General features: G+C 40.9%; 1 protein-coding gene across 3 annotated transcripts; it reads left to right on the forward strand.

Annotated features, from left to right (window-relative positions):
- Positions 1-6585: 6585 nt before the first annotated feature.
- LOC110964239 (uncharacterized) lies at positions 6586-11253 on the forward strand. 3 transcript variants are annotated; one of them, XM_022212918.2, is made up of 4 exons: positions 6586-6818; positions 7517-7819; positions 8099-9287; positions 9973-11253. In XM_022212918.2, exons 2-4 carry the CDS (start codon positions 7600-7602, stop codon positions 10157-10159), a joined length of 1596 nt encoding a protein of 531 aa, XP_022068610.2. In that variant the 5' UTR covers positions 6586-6818; positions 7517-7599; the 3' UTR covers positions 10160-11253. The 3 variants fall into 3 exon arrangements, with proteins under 3 accessions (XP_022068610.2, XP_022068608.1, XP_022068609.1); XM_022212916.2 differs by having other exon boundaries at positions 7517-7738; XM_022212917.2 differs by lacking the exon at positions 6586-6818 and having other exon boundaries at positions 7756-7885.
- The last annotated feature ends 10490 nt before the right edge of the window (positions 11254-21743 follow it).

The following is a 21743-nucleotide window of genomic DNA, read 5'->3' on the forward strand; positions in this document are numbered from 1 at the left end:
GGAGGTGCTGAGGGAGCAGGCAGAACATTGTTTGAACTACAGTAAAACACAGCTCCCTTCAGCTCCCAGATCAAAGGCAGAGGATTACCAACAGCCTGCTGTAATGAGACCACAATGACTTGAAATCGCTGGGATGGCTTGGTACACTCTCCCCCAACCACAACATCGTTACGAGAGGCTGCGGTGGAACACCCTGAGAAAGACAACAGTAATCTAGTAATGTGGGATTCTCTGGATGTAAACTCATCTGCTGTGCTCGCTTCACCGTGTGTGATCCTGCTGCTGAAGCTGGTGACACAAGTCAGCGTTCCTGCTACGGACGAACTGCTGTGAATATCAACAGCGTTGCTTCATGTCACCGCTTTTTGTTCCTCAGTTCACTAACACTGGTGGACGGCCTGTCTGGGTCAATGAGTGTCGCTTTTCCTTATGAGTTTAGTGTAATTTAATATATAACCGACGCTGTGGTATGTTTCTGTCATCAGGCCAGGCTTGTCTGTAGATTTTGAGTATCTGAAAGGTCGGCGGTTGTATTTCCATTGTACACCAATTATTATTATTAGACTTGATGATGTAAGAAAAAGAAATAAAAGAAAAAAATAAATCTTAAATCCAGCGCTCCCCTCACTCTGTAATTCTCATTTATTTGAATCCAATTTAAATGCTCCATTTCTATCCACTGTGTTCAGGGCAGAATATCACTGTTCACTTCAACAGTCATTCCTAAAATAAATACAGAATTAAACGGAGTCTGTAAGCTGAAAACACGGCATGTGATTATAGTAAATTCAACCAAACTCCTCTGTGACTTCACATTCAATCTACAAAAAATTACATCAACAAGATTTTATATTTGAATATTTTGATTCCGTGTTTGTAATTCTATGAGAACTGTATGGATACAAATAATAAAAAGCCACAATAACACACAGCCATGCAGCTAGAATATTTTCTTCTGCTTCTCCTTTGCAGGCACGTCTCCTATTATTGCCACCGTGTTTTACTGGATTGCCAGTCATGATCTGTTTATGCAGCAGCCTCCACGTATGGCTGCTTTCCGGAGGTTGTGTGTAAATGATTTCTCCTTTATTAAACACTTTCATTTCATTCATTTTTTGAGGCCTGAGGAGATTAAAACGAGCAGGATTTCATGAAAAAGCAAAGGTTCAGGAGAAGACACACACAAAAAAATCAACATTATTTTACAGAGATGGCAACCTTTGTTTTCCTTCTTTCTGATCCTAGTGTGTTTCTGCTAGAAATGTGTTTCACAATCTTAAAAAAAAAAGCTACATTTTTTCGTTTCAGTTATAGAAAAAGAAAAACACATTTAGGTTGTATTTTGATAAATGAAGTCAAAAGGCCTTTAATAGAATTTGTGGTGTTTCCTGCATTGCATCTGTCTTCTTTAAGAATTTGTTTGCAATCTTTAAATCTGCAAATTTATGAAATGAGCCGAGATGTAGTAATGAGAGCGACGGTAATCATTGTTTCATCATCTAAAGCGCGTTCACGGCCAACATAATGGGTTAATTCATTCATGTTTATTCATGCTGCTTCTGTAGTTTGCGGTTGTAAGCAGGAACACTAAAAATTAATTAAACTTTCAAACTCGCAGTAAACAAATATGGAAATTTACAGTGTGTTTGGCATTGTTTTGTCTCCTAACAAGCACTTCCAGTAGCTGATAATCTCACAGTGAGCAGTGATTAAAGCAGATGTGTGTATCATGGGGTTTGGATTAAATTGTCTACGTTTCATATTCTTCCTCGCTCCCTGTGCAGCCGTATTATCATCATCATCTCAGGGTCTAACATGTTAATTTCGGTGCATGTTTAAAGCAAATTAATTAATTTGCGTTGGTGCTCTTTGTGTGTTTGGGGCTGCTGTGTGAGCGAATCAGCGGCTCGGCGCTGCTGCTGCTGCTGCTGTATGAGCGCTGTAATTATGGCTGCTTTTTGACGTTCCCCCGGTGCCTGGCTCCCCATCGCAGAGATGAGAGGAGAAAGTGACACGCTGCCTTGCATGTTCTCCTCGGGGAACACTTATCAAAACAATACACCAGCCATCATTCAAACACAGCCCTGCACACTTTGCCACTTTGAAGTCTCCCCATCCTCTTGTTTTTTAATCCCCCTCGCCTTTTCTCTCAATGTAATCCCACTGTAACTGCGGGGATTCTTCACAATTCGCACCATTTGTTCATACAAATACAACACTTCATCAACAAATAACAATACGTTGAGGACAGCTATTGAATAGGAGGCGAAATCTAAATGGGTTCAAGTGCCGGCGCTGCCATGCATCTCTGCCTCTTGAGTTGCCAATCCCTGTAAAAAGTTAATGTAAGCAGGATTCACAGGGAGCTGCTGGTGATGAAATTATGGTGTAACTGATACCAATGTGCCATAGTAGAGGAGTGCATGGCCGTCTGTGTCTTTGAAGGAGGCTCTTCCCATCCCACGATGCACTGCTGGAGAAGGCTCCTGTATGGTTGTACAGTACAAACGGACAGATGGAGGGCAATACTGCACAAAGAGCAGGCAATCGTTTTGCCGCAATACAGAAAAAGCCTGCAAGTTAAGGAATTCATTGTGGATTCACTATTGCACACAGCACTGAAATCGTGTGGACTAAATACATACAGTATATACAGTATACAGTGTGGGAGGTTAATATCAAACAGAATGGGAGATTTGTGTCAAGGTTACTAAGCTTTTTTTAAATGTTTTCTGATGCAAAATGTATTTAAATTCCCCTAATGTGCGATTTATTTCCAACATCTAGTCAAAATAAAACGGTTAAACATGAATTCAAAATGTGATTGAATTAAAAATTATAAACGCGTCTCTTTTTATTTCATTTTTCTCTTTTGAGTATTCCACACGAAGCCACTGAAATGTGAGCAAAAACGTGCTTCCCGTTGTGTTTTCAGCAGCTGCTCCTTTTGTTTGTCGTCCGGTAGATTGAATGTGAAGTCCTTGCAGGGGCGTTACACGTATCACCACAACTTTTCTTGATCTCCGTGACCCGGGATAATTACAAATTCATGCGCGACTAAAGAGGTGCATCATGCATAATAAAAAACTGCACCGTCTGCAAAAAATAGCGAGAGTGTAAACAATGGGGGTGCAAGAGCTCTGAGGGGGAGGCCGTAAAAACCCACGGCTACAGGGATGCCAAAAACATGTTTTCGAGAAGGGTGAGCCAGTGTTGCCTATTACTATAGCAACAGGAAGACCTGGCTGCTTCAATCAGCTTTTGGTTCGTCGAGGAGGCAGAGGATAGGCAGAGGAGCTCCAGCCGGGGAGCCATGCAGCGAGACATCCTAGTTTTACTAATGAGGACAGCGGGACACGCTGGGTGTCAGCCCGCCTGTCCGACCTCCCCACGTCCTACCTGTCACGCCGCCCGTCAGGCCGCACAGGCAGCAGGGAGGTCAGGTAGAAGAAACAAGCAGAGGGACAGCCCGGAAAGCACAATACGTCTGATTCCAGATCACGTTACTAACAGATTCCAAACATTTCAGCCAATAAATTACTTCCCACACGCTTTATTTTCTCTAAATTGATGCCACCAGAAAGCAGCAGATTATTACATTTCCCCAGTCAGTACCACTCAGAAATCAGGAAGAATCAATTGAAAACTGAAGCTGAAAGTGACAGTCGGCTGTGTTTCACAGACTTTCTGAAACAACCATGTTTGTGTAGAATTAATTAACATCTCACTCTGCTTGAAGACACTGCAGCTGTAATAGATTCATTGCTTCTTTTTACGGCTCATTAAACATCGTGATTAAATAAAGATCCTGTTTTGAGGAGCCGGTTAAATAATCATGATGTTGTGGCAGTGATGAGATTCATGAAGGCGTCAGAGTGTGAAGTGACAGGTGGAAGCGTGCTCTGTGTGTGTGTGTGTGTGTGTGTGTGTGTGTGTGTGTGTGTGTGTGTGTGTGTGTGTGTGTGTGGCTTCATATTCAGTCTGCACACAATTACATGGAACATACACGGTGTTACATTTTAACACTTTGATCACATGATAGTAATTCTATTGCGGTTGTATTGATACAATTAATAAATGAACTATACCACACTATTGTAGTTGTGTTCAGCTGGAGGGGAAATTCAAGCATTTTCTTCTTCTGCTAAAGACAAATTTTATGTTATTGCAACTGTGTTTTATGAGGTTGTCGCTCATGGTCTGGCTGTGCAGCGCTTCAATCATGCGGACATTCTTTGGATTATTTGTATGGCACTTTTCATACAAACAGAATGTGGCACGAAGTGATTTACAGGGGAGAAAAAGGCCGGTAAGAACAAAACCCAGCTAAAACCTTTCTCAATTCTGTTATAAATAAAGGAGTAAATAGAAAAAAGGCTGTCATAAATAAACAGAATGAGGAAACACACAATAAATCAAAATTCAGAACTGCAACATCAGACAAGTGAAATGATAAACGACGGATAATATTACATATAAATGTGTCATACAACATACAGCTACAATATGGGTGATTTTTGTATGCAGTTTATTATTTATTACATGTTTAAACAGTGCTTACAAATGCTAAATGGCAGGGATCACCGGTGTCTGTATATCCTGCTGGACAACATTATAATAAACAGCGGTGAAGTGAACATGGTGTCAACTTATATTTTTAAAAATGATATTGGGTTTTAAAAAGCTGTCAGAGCGCGTAGAGTTTTAAACTGACCTTCCTAACTTTGCAGAGCGTCTCATTCAGGCTGCCAGTCTAATGCTGCTTTAGTCTGCAGCTCATCAGCTCCAACATTTCTTACAATTTAACCAACATTTACAACCGGCTGCCAGTACTGAGAAAAGCTGCTACTGTACTGCAGCACACAGGAGGCCCCATCTGATTCCTTTAAAAAAAAAAAAAAATGAAATTGTGTACAAATATCCCCGTGTGATGCCAAGATCGTGTTGCCTATCTGTCATGATGCGCTCTGTAACACTCAGGGTAAAGACAACTTCTAATCCTTCCCTTTGTTTTCCACCTTTTAAAAATGGTTGAAGCTTTCTTACAATAATCGGAACAAAAAGCAGTCGCTGGTTGAGATGATGAGACTGACATCTTACACACTGGAACAATTTCACTCACTGATTTTTTTGATGGAAATGCATAGCAATGTTAGGAAAAAAAAAGCTTTATGTCAGCTGTTAACAGGTAGGCGATGTTAGGATTAAATCTTTTAAAATATTTGAATCACTTGTAATAAAATTGTCGGATTCAAACTCAGCATTCAGTGAGATTCTCTCTGTGAAGGTTGAGGATGTTCTCTTTGTGTTTGTCGTTTTTTTTTCTACATTTCCACACTTAAAAACACACACGGTAAAAAGAAATTAGTTTGAATTATAAAAAGTGCATTCAGATATTTAGGATTGATCAAATAATGAGAAAACATTTTCACAGCCCTCCTTAAATTAACTTTAAAAAAAATGCAGTATGTATCTGATGAAATCTATTAAATCTGTTCAAAAACAGCCATGCGCTGGGGGTTTCTGTTTGGCTGAACTACCCACGCAGTGACACCAACATCTGCATTTCTCCATGAAATTCAGTAATAATTTTACCAAATGAAACTTAAGCTGAACATTTGCACCTAAAATACCGTAATGTGTGCTTTATTTTCACAGCAGTGCTTAGGGTTTGCTCTTCGTACTACAATTATGAATAAAACTTTTAAGGTAAAATAGGGAAAGTGAGTGTATTTGCACAGTAAATTCTCACACAAAGAATAAAATGTGGAGGAGGTGATGTTAAAACACACCTAGTGATTTGTGGTTGTTAGTGTGATTCTGGTCCCAGCTGAGGGCCAGAAGTTTCTTTTCCCCAAACCGTCACCAGCTGACCCTCAGCCCGCTGGTCCCAGGCCGGTGCTGATGTCTAATGATTAGCAATCAGTGTTAGAGCGATAGCAGGCCAATAGAAACAGAAAAGTTCCCCCGATAAACCAATGGTGCGGCCACATTGTTACAGCGCTCAGCGAATCCCCTGCGGATCTGATGCAACAGGGCTGCAACTAAAGTTACACCTTCCAACTGCAACACGGTGTCCTTCCGCTGCGGCGCGCCGAAAACTAGTGCCTACTGTACCGTCTTCTCTGCAGCACATATTCCCGATTCCTCTGCGCTGCTTGCGGTTGCAAGTGTGTTTAGAGATTTAATAGCGTTTGCTAAGTGGAGTTTTATTATTTAGAGGACGAGTGGAGGAGTCAGTCAGATAGTATAGGGACTTTACAGACAGTTGTGAGTCAGGAGTAAGAAGTTCGTGGTTGTGAGGGGCGCATTTATTCCCAGCTGGGTAATAACCAATTAAAAAGGACTATTTACTCTAACGGATTTGAGTTATATTATATTTAGATAAGTTATTACATACTTTTGTTATAGCGTAATTGCAACATACAGAATAAAAGCTATATTTTACAGTAACAAATAGCTGCTTTTAATATAAATAAAGGTAAGATGAGCTAACATCGCGGTGTAAAGGGCAGACTCTCTCTGGATAATGGGAAAGTCCCTGAGCTTCATGACGTAACGGCCGCCTGAACTCTGTCAACTGCGCACTGATCTGGGCTGCTGTGATGCGGTCCGGGCATTAGGAGTTCCAGAAGTAGCGGATTTAAAAACTTTCTGTCCGCAAGTCTGTTCGTCGAAATAGCACTTCATGAAGAGTCCCCTGATTTTCAGAAGGGAAAACATGGCTTTTTAAACACCGGCTGCCCTCCTCTTCGACGTCAAGCTTCGTGTGCTTTGCTTCTGCAACGCACTTTACCAGACTATTCAGAAACTATGGGGTGAGTACAGGAGCTTTCTGCCTGTGGAGGAGCGGAGGAAAGTTGGGAGAATAACATCTGGTTTTAGCTCACAGACACCTTCAGACTCTTTAAACTAACCCGAGATCGTGCTGTCAGTTCAGTTGTTTATTTACTGAATTTACAGGAACATTTTAAACGTTTTTGCTATTTAAAGTAAGCATGTGAAACTTACTTTGTAAAGTGTCAAAATAGTGGAATTATTTGATTTCTTTTGATTGGTGACATTTAAAACGGGCAGCAAACGTTCCTACAACTTAAATATCTTCTTTTTCAGGTTTGTTGAAGTCTGTCATTGTGTCATTCAAGTAACATAAAAGTGTATTTTTGTTGTTGTTGTTCTTATTTGCTTTGCTGTATTATTATTTTTTACATGGTTTATTGTTTCCTAAAGTGTGACAAAGGACATTTTGCATGTTATTGCTTTTAAATTGTGACCTAAATAAATAGTAGCTACACAATATGACAGGTGAGTAGAAAATTGAGTTAATTAAAAGAATTAATTTGAACTCAGTTAATCTTTAAAATGCATTAATTTGTAATCCATAAATATATTATTAAATGCAATATTTTTATGTATTTTGGGGAATTTTTAACTGATTTACAGGCTGAAAAAGGGGATTTAAAGTCTAATTAAAAAATTTTTGACGTGCTTGTTTTTTTAAATTTGTTTTCCGCAGGTCTCCAGGTGTTTCCTCAGCTACCACATCAGCCCAGTGCACGATTTGTGCTTTTGAACAATTTGATCGAAGCAGACGACACAATGGCGGCATCGATCCTTCGCAAGAAAATTCCTCCCATTTCCACAGGCGAGCTCGGCGCTCCCCCTCACCGACAGGCTAGCCACAGCCAATCACGACCCAGGACGGGGGCGGAGCCAGTGGAGAGGCAGCACTTAATTGGTGAGTTTTGCCAAGACGCTTTTTTATTTTTCCACATCCCGAGGTCGGAGCCGCAGTGCAGCACGGGGCTAATGTCGTACAGTGAGTACAGCTAAGTGGATATTTATCGAATGCAGACGATGCTGTTCAATCATTTTCAGATGATCGGTTAGTTGTTCACTTGGACTTTATTGGATGCATTGCTTGATTTTAATTTCAGCTTTTTTACATTCATGCTCTCATCCTTGCCTTGTTTAAGAATTTTTTTCTGAATTTGCAGTTTTTATTTCACTTATTTTGCACAACCATCTGAAAGAGAAAAAGGCTTGCTTTACTGATTTTATGACGCATTATTATGATTTTGAATTTGAATTTTCATAGGTGATGGTCACTCTGATTGGATGACGGAAAAAGTTGATTTGTCTTCATTTGTGTCGACGACCGAGTCTTCTCCAAGCTCATCTCTTCCACCCTCGCCGTTAGAACAAGATGTCAAGGTGCCCTCGGATCTGGAGGTCATGACCTCTCTACTGCAGGAGGAGCTGGCTCAGCTGGAGGACTACTTCCGCTCCGAGTCCACATCCACGACAAACAAGTTGGAGAAATCTTCAAAATGTGACAAGGGTGCTCAAGCCATGGGCTCCCAGTCTTATTATCAGTTACCCTATGGCTCGTATGGGACCAGCCAATCAGAAACCAGCCCTGTGGTTGTTACCTTGGCAACAGGGGAACTGGACCTGGCCAGCTTCTGTGGCGGTCCCATCAGCAGAACCAAAATTGCGCGACCCGCTCCGTACAACTACCATCACCGCTACCACCACAACAACGGGCGAAGAATCATCAGTGAGACTGTGAAAGTTGGGGACGAAGTTGGACTTGATACGTGGGGCTCCAGGGGATGTTACTCAGGAAGCACAGAGTTGTCTGTGAACCACTATTCCACACTGAAGACAGTGAGCAAGAACAGCCTCGGTAGCGTCAAGAAGGTGAGAGAATGTGCTTTATCGTTGAAGGAAGAGGAGAGTTATTGTTTCTCAGAAGGAATGTTTTGCAGCGAAGAGATTGCTCGAGGTTTTTGTCTGGGTGGCTCGTACGACAGCCACCACAAGCGAGAGGGACAGCTGATGCACAACGTGAAGGTCAATGTAAGTTACGACAGCACGGGGCTTGAGGTCTTGCACTGCAGCAAAGATGGAGGACTTTCGGGAAGTATTCCCCAAGAGACAATGGTGGCCGGTGACGGCTACTTCCACCAGTCCATGGCCAGCACAGAGCCTTACCATAGCTTTATAGGTGACCTAGATCAGCCGTCACAAGCACAGGCTGTAGAGCCCCAACATGGCCACTACCTCTATCCAGAATGCCTTGCAGACCAAAGCTATGAATGTCTGTCCAGAGGGGACGGCGAGGGGTCACTGTTGGGTGCCTCCATCCACCGCCCCACCCAGAGGCTAAAGGATGAGCCCTGCTCTGTCAAACCAGCTCTGGTGATGGGCGCCGCTTCTCTGGATTCCGGCACTGGAGAGAGGAAGCAGAAGAAGAGAGACCAGAACAAAACTGCTGCTCACAGGTAAACAACTGACTCTTATTTTGACCTTCTTGACTCCTTTTGTCTTCATGAAACATGTTTTAAACTCCATAAACGTCATATGTCGTCAGAATTTAGTTTTGGCTTGAATGGAAATTTTGTTAACGACAGTAAGAATTAATTCATAAAAAGAAAAGAACTTATAGCTGTTGCAGTGGATCATACTGGATGGTGTTTTTTCTGTTTATTGCAAAACTGTTCGTTGTTAATACCTGGATAGCTCTTGTTTGGATTTACAACTTCCACATGGCAGGATTCTAATATAAAGCAGCCGTCACAGAGTTTTAAATGTCCTGCAGAGTGTAGGAGGGATATGGAAAGTCCCTCACTGCCTGCCAAATTCAGCCCCACCTAGGCAGTTCTATAAGTCTGGTTGGTCTGTGTGAGTGTTTCATTTCTTCACTTCACTCTGAAATGGGATGTAGACAGAAAAAAAAATCTTTAAAATGTCAGCAGGGTAAAAGTTAAAAGTTACGTCAGGCAGAAATTGAGCCCTGCAGCAGGTGAAATAAACAGCACATCATTTTATCTCTGGGGACGGATGTTTGAGCTGTGTAAGTAATCCGCCCGATGTAGCTCAAAGGTCACGCTCACTTGACTCATTAATAAAGTTGCAAGGCAGCAAAAAACCTGTAACACCAACCAAAGGCGTTCTTCCCTGTTGCAGGTACAGGCTGCGTAAGAGGGCGGAGCTGGACTCTCTGGAGGAGGAGCTGCACGGCCTCGAGGGGCAGAACCGGGAGCTTCGTGACAAGGCGGAGTCGGTGGAGCGAGAAATCCAGTACGTCAAAGATTTACTGATTGAGGTCTACAAGGCTCGCAGTCAGCGGCTCAAACAGGATGGCAGTGCCTAAAACGCCCACGCTGACCTCACCTCCAAACCTCCCAACCAGCACCAAGAGAAAAATCGAGTCCAGAGCACCAACTGGTTTTTGTCTCACGAAAATGAAATGGTAGTTGCATGATTTTGGTAGTTCTTTTCTAAAAAAAAAAAAACAAACAAAAATATGTAATTGTTCCGAGCGGATGGCTGAACAAAAGACACCTTTCCTAAAAGAAAAGAAGGAGAAGTTTCCAAATGGGTGACTAAACTATAACAAGCCTTAGTGAGGTGGCTTCCAGAGGAGATGCTGAACTTGTCCGTGACCACTGTGATCCGAACTGCACTCACAGCCTTGTGATGACTGAGTTTGCGCTTGCAATGATTGATCGTTTACAAAATGCTCTTTGAATTAGTAGTAGTGATTGAATTTGCTTGTGGTTTTTGTGACACACATCAGCAGCATCGAGGCAGATCCATACTAAATATATATTTTATTTTATATTTTATTTTTACTTAATAATGTTCATTTATCATTTGCTTAAAACAATCAACTGAATAAAGGGATTGCTGGAAAAAGTGTGTAACATGCTCTACAAATATTCATTATCAGAAACATTTAGAGAATTTGTATTGCTAAAATGTTGAGTATTTACACCTCTTTACCCCACTGAAATACCCAATGCATGTTTGATTTTGGAAAAGCATGTGCGAGTGTTATTTGAAGGCAATATTCTGTTAACTGCATGGCTTCAAGATCTCCACCGCGTCAGTTCAAACTGAGTTGACTTTATTCTTCTCATCAGCTGGCGACTTTTCTCTGAGTTTTTCTCCCTGCCAGTGTGATTCATGCTCAGGTTTTGGTTTTCTGCTCTGAGAAACACAGAAACATCCGCTGGCTTTTTTCCTTTCTCTTCTCTCTCGGCTGTATTTTGCGAACAAACAATCACCTGTTGACGCAACAATAAATCGTTGTTGGGTAACGGTACGACTTCATGGGAATTTTGTTTTCAATTGATCAATTTGATGTATCTGAAATTCAGGTCCTTTTAATAATCGATGTCAATGTCAGGAAATTCTACATCAGGTAAATTACAGCCAAATAAAGCAGTTATGTAGTATCATTCATCTCTGCCTTTGGACTGTTCTTCACTGCATGCTCTTCATTGTGCATTCATTTCGCAGCCATTACGACTCCTGCTCAGACGACGTGAAGCGCACTCAGACCAGCACACACACAGAATAAGAACAGGGTGGGATTAGGAGATAGAGATGCAGAATAAGCCCACTCTGCCCCTCCCACCACAGCCGCTGGTTCCAGCCCTCTTGTTTTTGGCTGCAATGCAGTCAGTGTGAGCCATTTCCCAGGGTTCACCGCTGGACGGCAGCACATGAAGGCAGGCTTTGATTGACACCTGGCTGCTCTGGAAGAAAGCAGCCCGTTTTCCTGTAGGTTTAGCCGCTAGGATCGAGTCAGTTTGTCCAAACAGCCACACGTAGAGGGAAATGTGTTGCAGAAAGGCTAATAAGCACGGATCATGTTATGTTTCCCCAATATTTTACTACTTTGTTCCTGCATTATGATTGATCCCCGGGGTTGAGTGGAGTCATATCAAGCTCCAGCAGTCAACAGACAACAAAAGTTGCCTATCTCATCTCCCAGCTTGTAGAGGGTGTATGTGTGTGTGTGTGTGCATGTATCTGTGTGAAGGCGTGTGTGTGTGTGTGTGTGTGTGTGTGTGTGAAATCTCTTGGTATCTCTCCGAGCAGTCGTAGGCCTTTCAAGTGCATGAGGCAATATCACACAATACTTGCAGGAGGAGGAGAGAGATGCAAGTGAACTATCAGAATAAGAAAGTACTGGGCTGACAGAGAATGCCATTAAATCTATTGATTCAGCCTTCTGTTTGTTGTTTGATTCAGATGCAACACTAAAACAAGCTGCACGGCTGATCTGATGAAGATTTATTATCCCTCACTACAACACTTTCAAGCTGCTTCTTTTTTTTTTTTTAGGTGAGATTAAATAATTTAGTTTGATTTTATTTATGTATCACCAAATCACAAGTCATCTCAGGGCCTTTTACATCACATGTTATAGAGAAGAACCCAGCAAATCCCTGAGAATTGTACCTGCGGTAAAAAGCAGTCAGCGGTAATTCTAGATTGTTATTCCCACAGCTTAATTACAGGCATGATTGTAGGAAAAAGGAATCACCACACGAGTTTAGATCAACCTTTTCATAAACCGTATTTTGATGATTTATGTTGACCTAATCATGTTGATGATTCCACCAACTTAATATTAAACATTTATCAATTAGAAGTTAAATTATTGTAACTTAATAAAATTGGCTCAGTTAATGCCGTGATGACATCACACCGTTCAGATTGTGTGTTAGAGGACCTGCAGGCTGAACCAATATGATTCAAAGAGCATTCCAAGGTTAGTAACATTTCTTTTACAAATAAATTCTACTAAAACATCACGATTGGGGAATATTCTCAATTATGTTATCACGTGAATCCCTGAATCTGCTGTTATGACCAAACTTAACCTCTGCTCTTCAAAACTGATGCAGGTCATGTCGCTAATATGAGGAGCTCCAGGAGTGAGTCCGACAACTCGATTCTTTTAACGGTGCTCAGCTTTAAAATTTGTTGTTCAGAAGCCTGATAATTAAATACATGACACTTAAAATCCCTTTACAGTAATGTGGAAAACCCTGATGAAACAAGTGAATCTCTATCAACTTGAAAAGTCGTGTTTATGCTCTCAATAAGTCAGGAATTATTAAAGATACCTTTGATTTCAGAGAAAAAACGAATTCTGCTAACTCAGTGCAGTTATGAGTTGTTGGTTGAATATAGTTTCATTAGATGTTGTCATAACTCTAAAAGATTGATGCAAACTGTTGGGTTATTCTCCTTTGTGTTGAGACTGAAACAGCTGTTTTTTTTTGTTTTTTTTTAATTTAACACTTTTTGTTGAGTTTGCCATGAATTTCACTATGATACATTTTGTTTGCAGCACACAATGCAGGTAGGAAAATACAAAAACATAGAACAGCTTCCGCAGTATTTTGGGTACAGTTTTTACGGTTGCCTTTCCCACCCCCATCCCATCCATTCAGCCCAGAGGCCCAGATCTGTGATGTTACTGTGTGATAAATCTAAGACTGCAAAAATGGCTGACATATATATGTTGTGATGAGATGATGTGAAGAGAAATAAGAGAAAAAACAAACAAAAGCACTAGTAAATCATTAAACCTGAGACGCGTAAGTGGGCTTAAAATGAGGTCGTTTTCTTGCAGTATCTTTGTAATGAAAAGTTGTTTTCATTTCATGTTCCAGCTATTCCTCAAATAATGTGTTTTGATATTATTCAGTTTATATATTTAAGTTATATTCTTTTTGAAAAGACATTGTAACATTTATGTTACTACCCCAACCTCTTCATCATTGATATCATACAAAAGGTGATGAAGTGCACAAATTTGGAGGGACGAAGAGCAGAGAGAGATCATCCCAGAATCGGGGGACATTTTACATCCCACCCATCCATGTACAAAATACTAAAACATGCAGTTGTTGTGTAAATGTTATTGTCCTGAGAACAAATCTAAAAACTAGGAGAAAAGAAAGTTTGAGAATGCTTTTTAAACACCAAATAAGTCTGGAGTTCCTCCTAAAATGACATTTTTCTCTTGTCTCAACCCCCCTGATGACCAAATTGAATCTCAAATAAAACAGTTAAAATGAAATTTAAATCTCCTTTCTTTGGTAATTCATGTTTCATTTATGTGTCTTGTAATTGTGGGAACATTTTTTAAATCATAATATTTTAATAATTATCATACATGGAGCGTGTGTCCCACAATATGTTAGCATAACTTTTTTATCTGGTAGCAGAAGAGAACAGTGAATCACATGAAACACTGGAATTAGCATCAACAGTTTTCCTAAAGAATGGGTAGAGCAAAGCCATGTCCTCTCTTTTAGTTTTCTTATTTTCATCCCATTGTCAGCCTTGACTGAACGTCTCTCTCTACCTTATATTATCAGGATCAGACTCATTCTTTGGACTGTTTTCCATCAGTCAGTTTGTCCTCTTGGTCAGCAGTAACAGCTAGCTAAATATCTAGCTTCTACTGCTGAGAAAAAGCTAACATTAGCATGGATTAGCATCCCTGTTACTGTGATTAGAGCAGGGTTAGTAATCAAGCCTCTGATATTCTTGATGAATATGGAGCAGAAAATCGTACAAGAGAAGATTAATTTTTCAACAATTTTGGAGTGCAAATGTCCTATTCCAGAATGACCCATACACAAAATTTAGATATGTACATAATATAGAAATTTAAGTAGCTGTCTGCGTACCTCAGTAGAGGTTCATGCATTAGGGGACAGCTTGAATATTTCAGCACACTTCATTCTGTGTGAGGCTCTTTCACCACCAGGTGTCTCTACAAGCTTGGAAAGAGACCCGCTCTGCTCAGATTAATGCGTTTCCACAGCAACCCCAAAACACAACCATGCAGTGTTAATGTCCCGGTCCAGAGGGGTGTCAGCAGCAAAAAGAACTAAAACACATGCACACAAGTTTTATAGAAAACTAGAATATCAATGATGGAAAAAGCATTTAGAGCCTTAGATAAGTGCAGCAGTACCACAGTGTAAAATCACTCCATGTGATTAAAGCAAAAGCACAGAAATGTAAAATGTGTTACAGTAGGACATGCCAGAAAGTGTGACAGTGAGTGTTTGGATTAGTGGCCAGTTTCAGTGGTGCTGCTTTATATTACTGGTTACTTACAAGTTAAAGTCACATAAATGCAGCACACAATAACCCATTAACACTCATAAGTATCATCATATGTATGCAGAGTATGATCTATACAAGCCATTGCAGTCAAATGGAAGACTAACTTAACTTTAATTCCTGCTGAATTTGAATTGAAATGTTCATTTTTTCACAAATACATGAAACAGTTTCATGTTTTCAGAAAAGACAAAACCCGCCTTAAGGCAGCCAAAGCGACCATTTAACTTTCCGCCTTAACTGAATGATGAGTTTTGCCTCATAGCTTCTGAATTAAACATGATCACAGAAAATGAGATGTGTACCTAGATGTTTCATTGGTCAAAGATTACAGTGATGTCATATCAACAAACTGTTGTTGAGACATCAGAAGGAATGCAATGAAACTGCAGTGAGCTATCTGAGAAGATGCAGAATGGAATTTGAAATATATTTCATACAATCTTTCATTTAAAATCACTTTGAAACCAGCTGTACAGTGGGCCGGTGGTTAGCACTGTCACCTTGCAGCTAGAAGATCCCTGGTTCGTGTCTCCACCTTCCCAGCTATTTCTGCATGGAGTTTGCATGTTCTCCTGTACATGTGTGGGTTTTCTCCAGGTACTCCGTCTTCCTCCCACAGTCCAAAAACATGCTGAGGTTAATCGGTGATTCTAAATTGTCTGTAGGTGTGAATGTGAGTGTGACTGTTTGTCTCTAGATGTAGTCCTGTGATAGACTGTTATATGTCCAGGGTGTCTCCTGCCTTCACTCTAAGTCAGCTGGGATAGACTCCAGCCCTCCATGACAATAATGAGGATTAAACGATGTATAGATGATGGATGGACTTTGAAGCCACAATGATAAATTTCACATTGAACATTGTTCTACTCTTGATGTAACTGTAGTATTAGAGTTAATGAAGACAAGGATTCAGCTTTAAAACCCTACACAACATGTGTGCAGCAAACTGGATATTATAAAGTCTAGCATAGGTTTGTCTCTAAATTATTCACCTGGACTGTTCATGATGTACATTATTGTAATCCTTAACCATTAAAACACAACAGCAGACATCACCTTGTCTGTGTTGTCTTGCTTGGTTCAAGCGATGTGACACATATGACATAATTTGGTAATGGCGGACAGCAAGGTGGTGACCATCAGGTGTTTTTGAGATTACCCAATGGCTAAATATGTTCAGGATCTCTAACAGTGCAAGTTTCATGCATTTCCTAAAATGTAAACATCATTTTCTCTCCTCACATGACCTAATTAAAGCAGATTGTTGTTTAGAAACCAGATGAGTCATGATGAACACAAATCACATACCTGTGGTTACCTGTGAGGACACACAGGTAGAACGGTTTGAAAATCTGTGACTCTGCCAGCAAATATACATGACCCAAATGTGGAGCGACAATACATCTTCAGAGTAATACATCCATCTATTATCTGTACACCGCTTAATCCTCATTAGGGTCTCTGGGGGCTGGAGTCTGTCCCAGCTGACTTATGGTGAAGACAGGAGGCACCTGGACAGGTAACAGTCTGTCACAGGACTACATAGAGAGACAAACAATCACATTCGCACCTACAGACAGTTTAGAATCACCATTTAACCTCAGCATGTTGTTGGACTGTGAGAGAACATGCAAACATGCAGAAAGATCTGAGGTCCAGGACGTGAACTGGTGATCTTCTAGTTACAAGGAGCCGCCAATCCGCTGTGCAGTCCAGAGTTTTCTTTCTTTCTTTCTTTCTTTCTTTCTTTCTTTCTTTCTTTCTTTCTTTCTTTTTTCTTTCTTTCTATCTATCCATCTATCCATCCATCCATCCTGTAATCTCAAAAATAAATCTCAAAATCAACTCATGGTTAAACTAGATGAGCCCTCAGTAGAGGGCAGAACCACGCCCTCTACTGGCGAAAACCCTGTCCTCCCTATACAACTGATGCAATATGTATCAATTTTGATCATCGTGCGTATCTCCCTTCCTACTTGATCTGCTGACCTGTAACTCCACAACTGAGCAGGGGACCTTAGACTGATCTTCAGTGCCAAGTTTGATTATCCTGGAACGGACATAGCCACATACATACATACATTCATACTTACCTAGCCAGCCAGCTACCGAAGCGAACGCAATGACCACGCTGACGTCGTCGGGCGTGGTTAATAATTACAGTTTGTCGAGCCACAATGTGTATTTTTTTCCTCCCCAAAAGGAACTTGTCTTCATTATAACCTAAAACATTCATCCAGTATCTATACACCATTTAATCCTCACAGTCTATCACGGAGACAAACAATCAGACTCACGTTCACACCTACAGATTATTTAGAATCAGCAATCAACCTCAGCATGTTTTTGGACTGTGGGAGGAAGCCGGAGAACCTGCTGAGAACCCATGAGAACCCACACAGGGAAAACATGTGACTCCACTCAGAAAGATCCCAGGCCCAGATTCAAACCCAGGACCTTCTGGCTGTGAAGTCACAGTGCTAACCACCGAGCAACTGTAACCTAAAACACCTTGTAAGATACTCTGTAAACCTGTTTATTGTGTACAATAAATAAAAAGTGTATGCATACATGCATGTAGCGATTTTAATTTTAAAAAAGAATCTTAATATAAAAACCCCACATATATGATTGCTATAAAAAGTAATAAACACAGGATACCAATGCATGTGTGTGTGTGTTTTGTCCACACCTGTGTACAAGCCTAACCCAACATGATTTGGCAACATATTTGTTTCTCTGCCTCTTCCAAGGAAACATTTAAGATGGGCAGTCGTAAATTACAAAGGTACAAATGAATCAGCCTGGTTGACGTGTCGTAAAAGCCTGGTTGACGTGTCGTAAAGGCTGAAACCCACAGGTAAGAATGAGGCGGTTACCAGGTATAATGTGGCATCTTGGCAGCAGATTCCATCGTTCTGTTTGATTGTGGTTGTTAATTACTTGCTTTGAAGTTTTTGTTTTGAGACCTTGTATAAAATATGTTTGTTTGGGGGAAAAAGAAAAAAAAGAATCCGCACCAGAGTTGAGGGAGTTTAGGGGAGCGATTCGGCCATTTTGCCTTTATTATAGTGCACAATGGAGAGAGAGAGAGAAACAGGAAACATGGGGAGAAGAGTGGAGGAATGACTTGCAGTAAATAGCCATGGGTCAGACTAAAACCCATGACTGCTGCTTCGGTAACTATAGCCGCTGTTTATGGGTCGCCCACTCAACCTGTTGAGGAACAGGGGCGCCCGTTCTTAAGGCTTAAATGGGTTGGTGCCACCTTATTCAGCAGAACTCTTTTGCACCATCACACCCCAAATCGGAGCATTGAGGTCAACCAATTAGAGGATCCCGGATGTTCCACGATCCACACACAAATTCAGAGGTGATCCGGCCTTTGCGGTAGCTGCTTCTAGTCTGTGGAACAGTCGTTTGTGTATGTGAGAACTACCCAGACTGTACAAACTGTTAAATGGCTGCTCAAGACCCACCTCTTTATGATGTCATTTGACTTATATGTAGCCTTGACAATCTGCACTACACATAAATACTGTGTGTCAGGTCATCTGGTTGGTTTGCTTTTCATCAGTCGCTCCTGTCAGATGTCTTTTTACCTTCTTTCATGACAACTTCCACAACACATCCTGTAACACTGACCAACAGAACCATAGATACTACACACGTGGACAAAATTGTTGGTACCCCTCAGTTAAAGAAGGAAAAACCCACAATTCTCACTGAAATCACTTGAAACTCACAAAAGTAACAATAAATACAAATTTATTGAAAATTAAATAATCAAAATCAGCCATCACTTTTGAATTGATGATTAAAATAATTATTTAAAAAAACAAACTAATGAAATAGGGCTGGACAAAAATGATGGTACCCATAACTTAATATTTTGTTGCACAACCTTTTGAGGCAATCACTGCAATTAAACGATTTCTGTATTTGTCAATGAGCGTTCTGCAGCTGTCAACAGGTATTTTGGCCCACTCCTCATGAGCAAACAGCTCCAGTTGTCTCAGGTTTGATGGGTGTCTTCTCCAAATGGCATGTTTCAGCTCCTTCCACATATGTTCAATGGGATTCAGATCTGGGCTCATAGAAGGCCACTTTAGAATAGTCCAACGCTTTTCTCTCAGCCATTCTTGGGTGTTTTTGGCTGTGTGTTTTGGATGGTTGTCCTGTTGGAAGACCCATGACCTGCGACTGAGACCAAGCTTTCTGACACTAGGCAGCACATTTCTCTCCAGAATGCCTTGATAGTCTTCAGATTTCATCGTACCTTGCACACTTTCAAGACACCCTGTGCCAGATGCAGCAAAGCAGCCCCAAAACATTACTGAGCCTCCTCCATGTTTCACCGTAGGGACAGTGTTCTTTTCTTCGTATGCTTGGTTTTTGAGTCTATGAACATAGAGTTGATGTGCCTTACCAAAAAGCTCCAGTTTGGTCTCATCTGTCCAAAGGACATTCTCCCAGAAGCTTTGTGGCTTGTCAACATGCATTTTTGCAAATTCCAGTCTGGCTTTTTTATGAGTTTTTTTCAGCAGTGGTGTCCTCCTTGGTCGTCTCCCATGAAGTCCACTTTGGCTCAAACAACGACGAATGGTGCGATCTGACACTGATGTACCTTGGCCTTGGAGTTCACCTTTAATTTCTTTGGAGGTTGCTCTGGGCTCTTTGGATACAATTCCAACGATCCGTCTCTTCAATTTGTCATCAATTTTCCTCTTGCGGCCACGTCCAGGGAGGTTGGCTACTGTCCCGTGGGTCTTGAACTTCTGAATAATATGAGCCACTGTTGTGGAACAGGAACTTCAAGCTGTTTAGAGATGGTCTTATAGCCTTTACCTTTAAGATGTTTGTCTATAATTTTTTTTCGGATGTCCTGGGACAATTCTCTCCTTCGCTTTCTGTTGTCCATGTTCAGTGTGGTACACACCTTTTCACCAAACAGCAGGGTGACTACTTGTCTCCCTTTAAATAGGCAGACTGACTGATTATGAGTTTGGAAACACCTGTGATGTCAATTAAATGACACACCTGAGTTAATCATGTCACTCTGGTCAAATAGTTTTCAATCTTTTATAGAGGTACCATCATTTTTGTCCAGGTCTGTTTCATTAGTTTGTTTTTTTAAATAATTATGTTAATCAACAATTCAAAAGTAATGGCTGTTTTTGATTATTTAATTTTCAATAAATTTTTATTTATTGTTACTTTTGTGAGTTTCAAGTGATTTCAGTGAGAATTGTGGGTTTTTCCTTCTTTAACTGAGGGGTACCAACAATTTTGTCCACGTGTGTACATGGCAAAGTGAAAAACAGGCCAAACAACTTATACTGTGCTCCTGGTGCCACCCAAAAACAGGTCTGCTGTCATTTTTTCTTTTTTTAAATTCAGGCTTTTTCCAAACTCCCACATGCATCATGCAGGCCATAAAAGATGGCAAAACCGATTTTTCAGGGACCAACATGTGATCTAATCAGTCAGAACATTAAAGGCATTATGGAGGATATTTTTTTTTGTTTAATTTGTCTGATTCACATAAAATGAATACACTGACCTTTAGTGGACTTGTATGTATGGTTTCTAAAAAATTTAAAAAAATAACTGTGGACATGGCAGGACCTGAAAAACATCAGCCAATCAATGCGCTCTGACCGAGGCGTTTGGTTTGCTCCCTTTCCTGTCAATCAAAAATCTTCCGGCTCAGGCCTAGTTTCGTAGATTACGTACGCCTTGGACTTACGTGTTTTCTGTATGTGTTGCTTTGGTATAGCTTCGTAGTTAGCTGGCGACTTGTTTTGCTCATCTTTTTTTGACATGATGGCAGATAAAGATCCAGGGGGACCCAGCCGTAAAAGAAAGTCATTTTTTGAGGTCAGAGAAAATAAAAGACAACTGGATCGCGAGAATGCAAAAACAAAAGTGATTATTGGCGAGTCATTTGGGCGATGGCGTCTGCTCAAGCAACAAATGGACCTAAAGACAGATGCCTTGGTTGCTAAATTCCTTCTGAACAGGTAAAATGTATTATTGTATTATACTGCGGCTGTAGGCAACTTCACGAGTGCTACTGAAGTTTCTGGAGGGGGGCGTTTCTTCGTAAATGTTAAGAGGGGGGAGGTTAGAGGGGGGGTGAGGGAGAGGTTGTATGTGCTCATGCGCATGCTACGTTCAAAGTCGTAGGAAATTAAATCTCCTCTAATGCCTTTAAGCCCACTCAGAGGTGAAAGGAATAATATTGAACATCTCGTTGCAGAGCTGCTGGGGAATCTTAGGTTGTGACATTCATGTAGATGTCACTCTGACACGTACCACTGACCTAGACATTACACAATGCTGAGGTCTCCCCCAGCAGGACAATGCATCCCTCAACACTACAACAACTGCATGTCAACATTTTCTAATGTGCTGATGTGACTGCCATTAGCCATAAACCTAAAGATAAGAGAAACTGTGAATTTTACTTGATGAGTCTCCTGAGTAGGTGCACTGAAATCCTCTGCAAAATGTCCAAAAAATGTCAACATTGCCTGCCCAGAAGGTGGTGCTATGCCGTCTAGGGTTTGTTGAAATATTTTTCTGATAAAGTAAAAATGTTGACAGTTACAATTACAAAGCGTTGAATGTCTTTGGCCAGTTTGGCAGCAACTGATCCAGTAGTTGTTGTTTCAGTCTGGACCAAAGGGATGCATTTCCTAAAATGTAAACAACCTTTTCTCTCCTCACATGGCCTAATTAAAGCAGGTTGTTGTTTGGCAACCAGATGACTCATGATGATGAACAAA

Source organism: Acanthochromis polyacanthus, chromosome 13, assembly GCF_021347895.1.
Source record: "Acanthochromis polyacanthus isolate Apoly-LR-REF ecotype Palm Island chromosome 13, KAUST_Apoly_ChrSc, whole genome shotgun sequence".
NCBI classification, from domain to species: Eukaryota; Metazoa; Chordata; class Actinopteri; family Pomacentridae; genus Acanthochromis; species Acanthochromis polyacanthus.